Raw genomic sequence first — 14,217 nt, forward strand, 5'->3', positions numbered from 1 at the left:
AGACAGACATTTTAACTGAACCTGCTTTTGAGCACCACTGCTCTAGAGAAGGTACAAAAGTCCCAATTCTCCCTCGGATCAATTGGTTTAAAATATGCTGAAATGTTTAGAAACATGTTTCCTTCCTCAGCTTCCACATACTGCACTTCACAGTGAGCGTACTTTTTTGTTATAAATCTATTTTCCATGATAAGTTTGTCACCTGTTGCTCTTATGTGTCTCTGTCCTGGTTTGACCCTCAGTGTGTCCACTGCGCGCCTGACGGAGGTGACATCTGTGGCATATCTCTCCTCCCATTCTGCCTCACTTGTTCTCCTCTGTGTGTCATCCACACCCTGGGTGAAAGCCTCGACTACCTCCTCCTCCAGTAAAAACACCCCCCACGTCCTTCCCTCCAACGGCCCTCCTCTCCGGTGGTCCTTGCACTTTCACACTCAGCATCAGTCACTCTCCCTTCTTCAACACCGGACGACAGTCATAGGAGCGACAGAGGAACATGTTGCTGCACAAACTGGTACGGTAAGAGTCCGCGTTTCTGTCCGTGAACGCAGACGAGCCGCGGCCGCTGTGCGTAAAACCTGTGCGTAATTGCTGCACGTAGATCGACAGTGCGTATTATTCCTTACGGCCTAAAAAAAATAGACGCTTTCGTGATGTTCTGAGCTTTTCTTTTTCTTTCCTTCTTTCTCTCAGAGTTGCCTCGCCTTCCCGCTGTGAAACATTTGCAGAACAATCGTAGATCCGTCAGTCATTTCCCAAACCTTTGGTCACAGTGCCGGGATATTGTTATGCGGCTGCGGGTGGTCCTTTCTTTTACTTTGAAGCAGACAGAGACGCAGGAGCTGCTGCGCTCAGTGGAAACACATCTTATGAATATGTGCTTTATTTAAGTGTCAACATGTGCGCGTGTAACGCTTCGCAAACTTGGAAAAAGCCCTTTAACGCTGACTTTATGGGCTGTGAACTACACACGCGGCTGCTGTGACAGTTAGTATAAACATGAATAAGTCAAACCTTAGAAAAAGCTAACCTAAGTGTGTTCATTTATACCTTTACAGGCTGGATTCATAGTGTGAGATTTAGATTAAATTTTACTGAACTTTTATGCATTATTTTACTTCCACCTACCTTTTTTTTTCAAAACTTTAAAAGTCAAAAAGTAGGAGATTACTTTGGTGGAAGTTAAAGTCGCATGTTACTTGGGTGAAAAGTCTTAAAGTAAAGTTATGTTTACTGTACTTGTCATGAAATGTACTTAAATGTTGAAAGTAAAATAGTTAATGTCCTTAATCATTTAGGCTTTGGAGACCTTTGTTTATGTTTTTACATTTATACAATATACTTTCAGTGCTTTGAGTACTACATTTCATAGTACTAGAAAGCCTCGTCTGAGTAAAGTAACTCAGTATAAAATGACTTTGATAGAAGTTAAAGTCGCCTGTCAGAGTACTACTTTGGTGAAAAGTCTACAGTCATATTTACTGTACTTCTAAATCTTCTTAAAGACTGAAAGTAAAAGAGTTAATGTCCCTAATCCTAGTCTTTGGAGACTTTGTGTACAGTATGTTTTCATCTAATGAAGAATCATGATGTGTTGTTGTTTTTGTTGTTTGTCTCAGTTTGTTTGGATCCTCTCAGTCGTCTGTGGCACCGAGGTGGGTTTGGGATTCGTTTACGATCGTCCCAGACGCTCCAGAGAAGACGGGACCTCGGCCAGGACCGAGTGTGAGTATGATCCTCTTTGTTCCTGGGAAAAAAACGGACAGAGCATCTTTGAACGGCTTGAATCTGATCCAGTAAACCTTAAGACGGGGGGGTTCAAAGTTTGACGCCTGTCAAGTGAACCGTTGGACAGTTATGTGACGAACAGGCCTCACGATATGATAAGCGATACATGGTCCACGATACCAATCACGACACAGCAATACATCGCAAAATAGAGAACAAAGTGCATAAAGTGTAAATGTATTGAATGTGGATGGAGCATCTCTTAACGTAGCTTTCTCCGGCGTTATCCCGATGTAAACTCCCTCTTCCTCAACTAGGTAACTTCCACACAAGTTTACCTCTTTCAATTGAGCAGCGCCACCGTGAGAAGGCGTGAAGTAGTGACGCTTGATGTTTACCCTAGAGTGCCTTCATTTATTAATTAGAAATTTGCTCCGGCTCATCAATTCTTGTATTGCACGCGCAAGGACGACGATATATGACCAAATCGAAATTTTGTCTCACCCCAAACGGTCAGACATTCCTTGTATTGATACAGATTGTCATTTAAATGCACTGCATTTGTATGTGACATAATCATAGTCTTAAGTATTACATGAGTGGCAGTTGGGCCTCAGGTAGTTTTGGATTATCAAAGTTTGGCCACCGCTGCCTTAACACAACAAGTGACAAGTCGCCCAACGCTGTGTTGTTTATTCCTGTTTTAGAATCTGAAACAACCACAAAACAACAACTTAGTTCTTGCTCCCTTCCTTTACTCCTCCCTCTCTCTCTCTCTCTCTCTCCCTCTCTCTCTCTAATTGAGTCTTGCAGGAGGAGCCAGGTTTTGAATTTTGTGTTTGCAAACAGCAGTGGACAAATCCTGCACAGTGTCGCTGTGATTCAGCTGCTGCTCAGCACACGGGACAGTGTGAGACCCACCTGGTCTCCAAGAAAAACCTTGCTATTTTAATTTTCTGCAAACCAAGGGAAATGTCGCATTTGTACACTCTGTACTACAGCACAACTTCAAACTTCAAACTTCAGGGATTCAAGGCCTGTAGGGAAGGAATGTAGCAAACATGACCAGTAAAATAATCATTGTGACAATATTGACAAAAAATAATTGAGAACTGAGAAGCCCTGTTTACATGCCCACAACTAAAAGTGCCACACCATATTTTCTTAGACATAACTTCAGCTGTATTATGTTTAAATTAATTTGGCCAATTTCAGGCCGCCAACCTGTCATACCTCTGAGTAAAGATCACATGACATGGATGTATTGTAAGAACTGGAACTTGCAGCTAATTTTTAAGAAGCACACGACACAAGCGAAGGGAAACAGCTTTGTATACTTGAATTACAGCTGAAAACATCAAGAAGCGCCAATGAAAGGTTTAAGAAATATATTCTTCCTGGATGTTCAGTAGGATTTCACAACTGTTTTTAATCGTGATCACAATTTTGCCCTTTTTTTCACTACAATAGAGCACAAAGCAGTTCTAATGCTCTCTAAAAAACTGCCTGCATGTGCCAAACAAGACACGGCTGCTGCTGCTGCTGCTGCTGCTGTTCCTTCAAAACACAGCTCCAAGTTCCCTGGATGAAGTCTAAACTTCATCCAGGGGAAGTAAAGTAACACTGAAGAACCACAGAAGAAAAATCTAATGTGCAACAGAAAGGTAGAGCTGTCTCTGCAGGTGTGGTAATAGAATTAAATCACAATTCTCGGTCTCATATTGTCTATTTCCCCAAAATCGTTTTACCAGCCCACTCTAAAACTGTACGTCCCCAACGTACATGCGTATGTTTTTTGTAAACCACAGACATGTGTGAGCTCACTTCACTGAACCAAAAATGACTTAACTTTTTTCACATGTCAACAAACCGCTTTAACGTCTTCACCACTTGTGGTGCTTTTGGCAGAGGTTGTTGAGTAGGGGTTCACCATTTCCTGGTTCTGAATATGGTTTTAGGCAAAAAAAGATTGTGGTTTTTTTAAACTTCCACTGGGTATGAAATCATTCTGACGTTTGTTTCTGAACTGGTCGTGATCTGTAGTTCATCTGCAACCACACAGTTTAATCGAGCTAAGGCCATAGTCTGAGACCAGTCCGATATACAGTACATACAGAGGAGAAAATCGATTTATTGAGTTATTTATTGATTTATCTGTAAGATAGTGCCTATTGAATCAGTTTCCTGTTGACCTTTACGTCACAGAAAAACAGACCGCAAACGTTGAGATGGACCGTGCCGTGGTTCTGTATGTTTTGGACTATGAATCACACAATCCAGGTATGTTAGTCCGACTAAGACTCAAGTCTGACTAAGTGTATACATACAGGAGTAATCGGACTATGAATCGCATGATCCAGGTATGTTAGTGCGACTAACACTAGCCTGATTTTAGTAGGACTAACTTGTTTTCATGACATTAAGAAAACCGAATTATCCAACTAAAATTTGACTTTTAACATACATGTAAACGCACTGAGGAACTCATTTGACAATTGTGGCCGACATTTGTTTATATGTAAAAGCGACGTACTACAGCTTTAAATACTTTAAGATATTTACACACTCGATAAGAACAAAAAAATCGAATTAATTGCAGACTATTGCGTCATTTAAAAATACAGATTTGAGAATGATTGATTGCTCCGTCCCTATCGTTAACGCATGTTTCCAACAGATGCATATACATATGTCACATGTAAATAAATAAATAAATATATATGTATGTATATGTATGTATATATATATATATGTATATACATATATATATATATATATATATATGTATGTGTGTATATACATCAAAACAAAACACAACAAATATTGAACCCAGTCTGAGCTTCAAGCGCAATCAATCACCGTGACGTCAAACAGAGTGACGCACATCTGTGACCCACAGAACATGAGAGGAACACATTTCTTCAGCAGCTGCAGTGGAATTTCTCCCACTGCGTTTGTTTGCCGGCTTATTTTCTATATGACTTGTCTGCCAGTGGATATGAAATGAGTGAGTGTGGACAGTGGATCACTGTGACCCAGCGCCGTCCTGGTTGGACAGCTCGAGAGTGTTTTTCAGGAGAGACAGACACAGAGAGAGAGCGAGTCAGAGTGTGTTTGTGTTGCTTTACCTTGAGTCAATATTAAGAGAGAGCGTTGGAGCATATTCCTGCTCCACACTCAGCTTCTCCACTTCTCCACCGTGCGTTATTCACCCCGAGATCATTTGCGGCTGTCTCGTCTTCATCGAGGTGTCATCTGAAGTGGTTTGTGTTTCTCTGAGGGTCATAAATCAGTCGTGACACTTTAAGAAAGCACCGTAAACACAAAATGGTGATCCACTTATTTATCAGATTTGCTTCCAGTGTATGAACCATGGAGAACTCTGGTCACCCAAAACTTTCTGTTATTATGGTCCTCGTCTTTGGAACTGTGTCCCTGAAGAAAATGTTCCTATTGTTCAAAAACAAACTTAAGACCCCTCCTTTTTAACCTGTCTTTTACCAGAATTGTATTATTTATTTGTCCTATATTAGTTTATTCTATCCTTTAATGTCCTTTAAACCAATTTTAAATTGTCTGTTTTACTGCACAAGACAATTTACTGCAACTAGTTGAGCAATTCGTTGAGTTCCATGATAGTTCCATCATGATCCTCACTTCATCACTTCCTTTTCTTCCTCCCTTTCCTCACTTCCTTCTCTTCCCCACTTCTTTACTTCTCCATTGATGTTTTTAATACCAGCTGTATGCTGGTGGGTTGCTTTCTTTGCATTGCCTTTTATGAAAAATGCATAACGTTTGATCGATCGATTGATTGATTTGATGAGGCACAATCGACCAGATTGAAGAGACGTCCATCAAGCAGCAGACCTCGGTTCAAGGCCAAATATCTGCTCTTTCTTTGCCGATTGTTGCAGTGATGCGAGGACATTCTGGTGTGTTTTTAATGGCGGGTGAAGACACTCGCCACACAGGATGTTCTGGTGTGTTTTTATGAAGTCCACCAAGCAGCAGACCACCACAGTCAGAGAAATAACCACGACCTTTTTCCTGAGCTCTAACCGGGAACTTTTTGTGCCTAAACCCAAACACATTAAAAAACCAGGAAATGTCGTCATCCCCCTCATTTACTGTGTGAGGTACTGTATGCATGTATTGTGTTCCTATGTAGGGTTCTATGCTTTTTCAGCCATTATCAGACGTGAAGGCCACAAAATGTCCAAAATATTGGGTTTGGACGTCTTTTGAATCATGTACGCAGCAGGAGATGGATTGTTTGAATTAGACGTGTTTCCAAAAGTAGAAGAATTTCCAGATGATCCAGGCAAAGAAGACAGGCTTGAGCTTTCAGGACATTCACTAGATGTATTCTCAAATGAGCAGACTTGAACGTTGTTCGGACAAGGGAACGTCCAATAAGTGACATCATGTAGTTTTCAGAAAATATGGTCTTTACAAAATGTAGATCCGTCATATGGGGACATATGTTCAAATACGATATTTTCAGTAAATTATCATATACAATCCAAAAACAATCATTTCAACCCATCGATGTTGTCAAATGTCTTCAATCTCTTATCATGAGACCTTTGCTCTGATATTTTAACCCTGGTTACTTTTCAGGACTCAAAAACATTCACACTTGCATTACAAAATGAGTAAACTAACAAACAAAGTTTTATTTTTAACCTTAAACCTTTAGGGTCGTCTCAATTAAATCCCCGCCTGTGATTCAGGTGATGTTTTGCTTTATTATTGTTTGCACTCACTAATGAGCTGGAAGGATCTCATACTGCAGCTCAGGAGCCAAAAATGAGCCACTAACGTTCGGGGCCTTTGAGGACAAGAGCGACTTTGTGTCGACGGGAACTCGAGTGTCCCCCAGCGAGACAGAATTACCACAGTTCAGTTCCCATGAGCGGATTTAAAGTTTACTAACTGCTGAGTTTGGCACATTTTACACATATTTTGTTATGACATGTGAAGTCATATATAATATTTCTGTCGAGTCTTTTCGGTTTCTATTCTCACTTTTTTGACAAAGTAGTACATGTTACTAATATGTAATATAGTGACATATTTATTGTGCAGCTTTTCACTGACTTTTGTTGTCGTACACAGGCATTTTTTAAAAATATATTCTCTTCTCATTTTATTGACGTGTCCAGTGGCTGAATGCCAAAAGGAGATTTAAAGGAAAGTGTGTACACGCCGGTTAAAAGAATCGATGCCAAAGGAGTTCTCAGTGTTTATATGCGGGCGATTCATCAGCGTTTGAAAGTAAACGTGTTACAGGTTCAGCACCATTTGTGTCCTTAACAAAACAAAATGTGAACACGCGCTTCATACTAGTGTTTGAGTTATGACAGATCCATGTAAATGATTACTGACGCAGGTAAAAGAAAATAGAAAAGTGAAGAACAGTCGTACACCGTGGTAAACGCTCTTTATTTATGTTACAAATTGCTTTACATACAGTTTTGACATTCACTCATTCATACTAACACACACCCACATATACTATAGTATAGTGCAGGACAATATAGTAGACTATAACGTATATAATATAATATATTACAGTATAGCACAGTCCATCGCAGTATAATATAGTACAATCCAGTGTAGTACACTATAATATAGTATAGTGTACTACACTGTATATATTACAGTGTAGTATAATATACTACAGTATAGTACAGTATAGTTTACTGCAGTTTACTTAGTCTAGTGTAGTCTAGTAGTATAGCACAGTGTTGTGTGAAGTGTACCATAGTGTAGTATTTGTACTACAGTAAAGTGTACTGTAGTGTAGTATATATACTACAGTGTACTATACTGTAGTGTAGTATACAGTATACACTACAGTATAGTATAGTGCAGTATAGTGTGTAATATAACGTAGTGTAATATACTGCATTATAATGTAGTATAGTGTAGTATACTGTAGTATAACGTAGTGTAGTGCAGTGTACTGTAGTATAATGTAGTGTAACGTAGAGTAGTGTAGTATACTTTAGTATAACGTTGTGTAGTAGAGTATACTGGAGTATAACGTAGTATACTGTAGTGTATTAGAGTATACTGTAGTGCATTTCATAATCATGAATGAAGTATAATATAGTCCAGTGCAAATTAATGTGGTACTGTATGGTATGATGCAATATATTATAGTATAGTGTATTGTGCAGTGTAGTATAATACAGTACAGTGTAGTATAGTGTATTGTGCAGTATAGTTTAATACAGTACAATGTAGTATAGTGTACTGTGCAGTATAGTTTAATACAGTACAGTGTAGTATAGTGTATTGTGCAGTATAGTTTAATACAGTACAGTGTAGTATAGTGTATTGAGCAGTATAGTTTAATACAGTACAGTGTAGTATAGTGTACTGTGCAGTATAGCTTAATACAGTACAGTGTAGTATAGTGTATTGAGCAGTATATTTTAATACAGTACAGTGCAGTATAGTGTATTATGTGCAGCATATTCACAGAGCTGTCAGGAGGACATGTGGACTATATGATGAAGGTGCAGTGGACAACCCACTCTACCTCCCTGATCCACACAGCTGCTTATTTCAGCAGTTTAAAGACACTTGGGAATCATGTTGTGTTCTTGAAGTGAAGATTGTTTTCATGTTCAGCAGTGTTTATAAATTACAAAGCTCTTCCGTGCAATGTGGACCTGAAACTTACAAAGGTCTCTTCTCTGTCCTTCTCTGTGTCCCTCAGCTCGTCCTGTGTACGTTCCGACCTCCGGCTCCTGCAGGAACAGGTGTTTCGAGCTGGTCGAGCTTGACCCACCCAACTGTCGCTGTGACAACCTCTGTAAGACCTACAACAGCTGCTGCTCTGACTTTGACCAACTCTGCCTCAGGACAGGTGCTCACTCACTCACTCACTCACTCACTCACTCACTCACTCGCTCACTCCATCGTCCTTCCCTCTGACGTCCTCACACACTGTCCTTTACTTCTGTTTTCATGCTTCTGGAGCTAGAGACTCCTTAAACTATTTCTTAGGGGACAGGACACTCACTTGTTCTTTTTTAAACTTCCAAATACTTCCCAATGTTCAGTCTATTGTTACATTAGTTCAGTCAAATACTATCTGGACATGTGACCAGGGAGCTGGCAGGAGAAGTTCAAAAAAAAAAAGAGTCATAATTTCACTGAGAATTCAGAGCCTTTAGTCTGAATTTTTTTATTAAAGCCAAAATGTGTGTCAAATATCATTGAAATGGATGAATTAATGTCATTTTCATCATATGTTTTTCTGACCGAAAATGAGAATAAGGATGTAAAAATGACCATTCCCTCTGATATTGTGAATCATATCTTGTCAAAATAATCCCAGTTAGATATTTGTTCAAAATCGTTTTTTGTTACATTTCATTCTCTGCAGTTTTAGCTTGGATGAAGGGTTTCAAACACTGAAGTCACCAAATCATTAGATTTTAGGGATGGAGGCAGCAGTGGATCAAATGCTTGTGTGTGTTCAGAATAACATGGATGAATAATGATAGACGTCTATATTTGTACTTTTACTTCAAAAAGAGTCTGAATCCGGTTTACGTTGTCGATTGATCAGTCGATCTGTCCCATGATACATAGCCAGCAACTAATTATTGTGAATCTACCAAAAACTACATATTTCTCTTCTATTTTGTTGATATTTGTTGCCTTTATTATTACTTTGAAATAAAAAAAGGGTCTTTTAATCAAGTATGTTGACAGTATGTTGTGCAGCCTGATTGTACAGCTGCACAGTTGGTCGTACTTTCTGGGCGTGCGCCATCACTTTAATGTCCCCGCACTTGACACGTGGGAGTAAAATGGCTTTTATTGGTTTTTGTGTGGGCTGTCGGTCGTTATTTCTCTCTGTTGAAGCGTCGCGGTGATTCTGTGCCTCCGTCAGCATTTCCCCCCCTGCTACTTCATAGTATTGGTGGTCTGGATTTATGGTCTTGTCTTCAGCCTGGTGGTCTTTGGCTCACCACAGCCCTGCCACTGAAACCCTCCCCATGTAAGAAAAACGATGATATACTTGCTTTTATGCTTGTTCTTAGGTCTTTGCCCGCACGCTGTCGAGTCCTACTTTGAGTTATGGCTTTTTCGTGTTTTTTTCTGGTGCTCTCATGTGAATCATTTGTTGGTCCCAGTTTTCTTTTTCAGTTTCTTGTGGTTTTGCTTCTTATTCCCTCAGTGATTCTCTTCAAAAAACATGTTGTTGTTTTTTTTTATTCTTTGAACTTATGCACCCTGTCTGTTCTCCCCGCAAACACAGAGGGGGGATACGAGTGTCGTAAGGATCGATGTGGGGAGACTCGAAATGAGCAGCACGCCTGTCACTGCTCTGATGACTGTCTGGCCAGAGGAGACTGTTGTACCAACTACAGGTCACTGTGTAAAGGTTAGTTATATTAATATACAGTATGTATATAACAAGTGCAATCCTGCTTTACTATACAGCCCATACTGTATATATTCTTACTATTTAATATCTACTATCTACTGTATAGTCTGTTTCCCATATTTCTCAAACTGTGGTACGTGTATCACCAGTGGTACGCAAGCTGTATATGCCAGGGGTATGTGATCGGAGTGGAGTTGAGGAATTTTGAGTGTGTAGAAAATATGCTCACATTATTAAAATCCGGGGAGCAATTATTAAATGTATTTAATTAGCCCTTTTTTATCATTAAAACAAGTTTTTCAGATTTTTCAGCTTCTTAAATGTGAGTATTTTATGGTTTATTTGCGCCATATAACAAAGAAATCATTAAAACTGAATCATTTTGGCTTGTGGACACACTGATCAACATTTGACTATTAGTTAGTATGATTAGTAGATCATTAAACCTGTTGTATTTCATCCGGAGGAGGACATGCAGTAAATGTCACATCCATCCAAAACATGTGGTGACTCCAACAAAGTCAGTGAGAGAAAAAAAGTTCACCTAACAAACCCTTAGCAGCTGCTGTCAGAAAAGCTAACAATGCATCCGTCTTTAAGGGGACACTTCATGGCTGCAGGACGAGTGTGACGAGATCAAGACTTCTGAATGTCCAGCTGGGTATGTTTACATCTGACCACTAAAGAAAATAGTAATAATATAGTGATCATTTTATGATCGCTGACCAGTGCGCTAAAGTGTTGCACTGTAATGCCATTTGTTTTTCTTGTGTGTGCAGGTTTGTGCGTCCACCGCTCATCATCCTGTCCGTGGATGGATTCAGAGCATCTTACGTGAAGAGAGGAAACACCGTCATACCCAACATCGACAAACTCAGTAAGGCCTGGACCAGGTTTAGCTACATGTCCTTTGAAAGTGACACATTTTTGCTTCTTTAATTGTGGAAAAGGAAAGCGTTGTTGAGGTGCACTGGGTAAAAAGTGAGGTTTGTAGAAGAATGTGCTCAATGAGATGTTTGTCCTGTTCTGTTCTTCTTCTCAGGAACGTGTGGAACCCATGCTCCATACATGAGACCTGTCTATCCGTCCAAAACCTTTCCCAACCTCTACTCCCTGGCTACGGTAAGGAACAAAGAAGAAGAAGATCATGTAGAGAAACTGGTAGTTGTTTCTGATCTCACACTGTATTTGGGTTTCGGAAGTTATTTGAGTGGTGTCTTTTGTGGTCGAATTTCTAGAAGCAGTTACACCGAGTTTTCATTCTCGCACTACTTGGAACTGAGTATTGTGGGTTATTTCCGTGGTTCCTTCTTGTGGCATCTACACCAGCTTTGCAAAGTGGGTGTCAACTATTGTGAAGTGCACTCGGTCCAACAAACGGAGGAGAACAGCCTTGTTTGGTTGTTGTTGTTTTTTAACTGTAGAAGTGATTTGATTGACTGGTGCTTGCTCTGCCATCTGGGAGGTTTATCTCATTTCAACTTCTGTCACATTCAGTGCCAGCAAAGCAAAGCAAGAAACTGTTTTGCAACACTTCCCCATTGGAAATGAATAGGCAGTGTTTTCAAGTCAAGTCAACTTTATCTCTAGAGCACATTTTAAAACAGCCAAGGCTGAGTTAAAGGCACAGCAACATAAAACAGTAAAATAGTGAAATAGTAAAATCTAGATAAGTGTCCGGGTTGACTATTCTTATCCTGAAGTGACGGCCAAGGAGAAGAAGTGGGTCTTTAAAAACCGATCGGCCTGGGTTTGGGTCTGGATTTTGGTGCATGTAAAAGCCACAAGAGGTAAGATGGTGCCAAACCATTAAAAACCACCAATACAATTTTAAAATCCTAAAACAAATAGGAAGCCAGTGGAGGGAGGAGCAACACAGGTGTGATGTGGTCTTTTCTTTTTTCTTCTGAAAAGGCGAGCAGTGGCGTTCTGGACTAGCTGGACAGATGACTGATCTAAACCAACATACAGAGGATTACAGTAATCCAGCCAAAATGTTATGAAAGCACGGATCAGTGTCTCTAAGACTTTGCGAGGGAGATAGTCCTTCACTTAGGTTTCAGTTGAAGCCTCCACTGCACTCTATTTTGCTTTGTGTCAAACACTATCCTGTCACATAAATTGGAGGTGTTGTACTCTCAAACTAAAACAGACTGCCCCTTTGTTGCCGTGATAATCATTTTATTTGTGTTGCACTGAAACGGATGAATCGCGAACCCCGCTGCGGGTCCTGACCCCTAGTGTGGAAACCGCTGCTTTCATAATAATGGTTTGGTATGCGGCGCAGAGCGAAGAGGGCAGACATTAATGTCACGAGCAATAACGTTCATTTTCAATGGCACGATTTCAGGGCCTCTATCCAGAGTCTCATGGTATCATTGGCAACTCCATGTATGACCCAGTGTTTGACGCCACCTTCACCCTGAGGAGCCGAGAGAAACTCAATCATCGCTGGTGGGGAGGACAGCCGGTTAGTTTACTTCTCTTCTCTTTGTAATTCTTTGGCATAAACTCTGTTCCCATCTACAGCTACAGTTGGACAATGTTAGAAAATGACCTTGGCTTTCTAACAAAGCTGTGACAGGATAATGAAATAATGACTGTTTTCTCCTAGATCTGGATCACGGCACTCAAACAGGGACTGAAGGCTGCCACTTTCTTCTGGCCTGTGTAAGTCCATGCACACACACTAAGAGTCTTAACCCTCAGATAGTCCTTTAAAGTTGTGAGAACCAACCAAAATGACCAATCCATAACCAGTCAATGCCTAAATTCAACCTTAATCTAATCACAATTCAAATCTTAGCATTAAACCCATCCAGATCTTCAGAAATGGGGTTCATTAGGACCAGGTTCTGGTGACAAATGGTCCTAAAGAGGTAATAAATGTTGTAAACATATGAAAAACTCCCATTTCGCGATTTGTCCATCGTCATTTTGTTGTTTTTATAAACAGGGAGGAACCATATTTATGAAAGGGTAAACGTTGGATGATTTGTGGCTAGAGCAACAATATTAACACTAATCATTACACAATTTGTCTTTTTCCTAATGGTTAAAATCTGATTATCGCAGCATGTTTTCTCTCTACTGGTCACAAGGTCAAGTCAGATTCAGTAACATGTGATCCCAGGACCTACATCCAGGTTTCATGTCAGTACCAGGTGTTTTACTTCCCACATGTGACCCGCTATAACCAGACCTGAACATCAGGTCATGCCCCGTCATGTCCCCCTTCTCTGGTCACCTTACTGCACCTGGAGCCGGCGCAAACACAAAGCAACCCACATTTATCAGCACAGTGGCGGCTTTGATGCACTGGGAGGCAGATCTCAGCGGGGATGACGTTGGGGCTGTTTTTACAGCAATTTGTGCAAATGGGCCAGTTCACGCTCTGCAGGATTCCTCTGTGAGCGAGGGGGTCACAGACGTGCCACTCTGCAGAGGCAGTGTGCGGTTTACAGTGCTTTTCTTGCACTTGGCACTGACAGAGGTGTGTGAGAAATAAACACAGAAGACAGAGAAAGAGACAGGAGTGTGTGTGTGTGTGTGTGTGTGTGTTTGGCAGGAAGGCAGAGACTGCAGGTCTGCGCTGAGGTTTGTGTGTGGCTAAGAAAGCCTTTATATACAACACATTACACAGTTTAGTGTTATACCAGCACTGTATGGATTGGCATGGTAATGGGGACCAGGGATTGTTGCTATGGTGGAAGCTGTGTGTTGGGCTCCTCCTGGGAGGTCCCCTCTGCCCCCACCAGAAGCAGAGAACTAGAAGAGTAGAGGGTAGAAAGAAGAGAGAAGAATGGGACGAGGAAATATGAAGTATGAACATGTGGCACCTTCAAATGGGACTCATTAACTCCTGTGTTTACATCACAGGAAGTTCTGAACATAGCATTTATGATGAAGTTTATCACAGGTAATGTTATTGTAAAAACTCTTCTCCAACTAAGACGTTTTAACTTCTTCAGTGTTTCCATTTTTGAGAAATTCAATGCAAAAGCTCAGTCAGAGCTATTCAGTATCTTTCTGCTCACAATTGTTTATATGACATGGGGCAAAAAGTAAAGTCA

General features: G+C 40.5%; 1 protein-coding gene across 2 annotated transcripts in view; it reads left to right on the forward strand.

The window, feature by feature from the left end:
- The first annotated feature begins 6 nt into the window (after positions 1-6).
- Positions 7-14,217, forward strand: part of enpp2 (ectonucleotide pyrophosphatase/phosphodiesterase 2) — a 32,214-nt gene continuing 18,003 nt past the window's right edge. Inside the window, exons 1-11 of one of the 2 annotated variants that reach the window (XM_044033325.1) lie at positions 25-51; positions 131-152; positions 243-514; positions 1,620-1,725; positions 8,462-8,611; positions 10,016-10,141; positions 10,745-10,805; positions 10,924-11,021; positions 11,187-11,266; positions 12,495-12,614; positions 12,759-12,814. In XM_044033325.1, coding sequence (XP_043889260.1) covers positions 497-514; positions 1,620-1,725; positions 8,462-8,611; positions 10,016-10,141; positions 10,745-10,805; positions 10,924-11,021; positions 11,187-11,266; positions 12,495-12,614; positions 12,759-12,814 — 815 coding nt within the window. In that variant the 5' untranslated portion in view covers positions 25-51; positions 131-152; positions 243-496. Of the gene's footprint in view, positions 515-1,619; positions 1,726-8,461; positions 8,612-10,015; positions 10,142-10,744; positions 10,806-10,923; positions 11,022-11,186; positions 11,267-12,494; positions 12,615-12,758; positions 12,815-14,217 lie in introns of both variants that reach the window. The other variant, XM_044033326.1, reaches the window with a different exon arrangement.

The sequence above is a fragment of the Solea senegalensis genome, linkage group LG9 (assembly GCF_019176455.1).
Source record: "Solea senegalensis isolate Sse05_10M linkage group LG9, IFAPA_SoseM_1, whole genome shotgun sequence".
Classification (NCBI taxonomy): domain Eukaryota; kingdom Metazoa; phylum Chordata; class Actinopteri; order Pleuronectiformes; family Soleidae; genus Solea; species Solea senegalensis.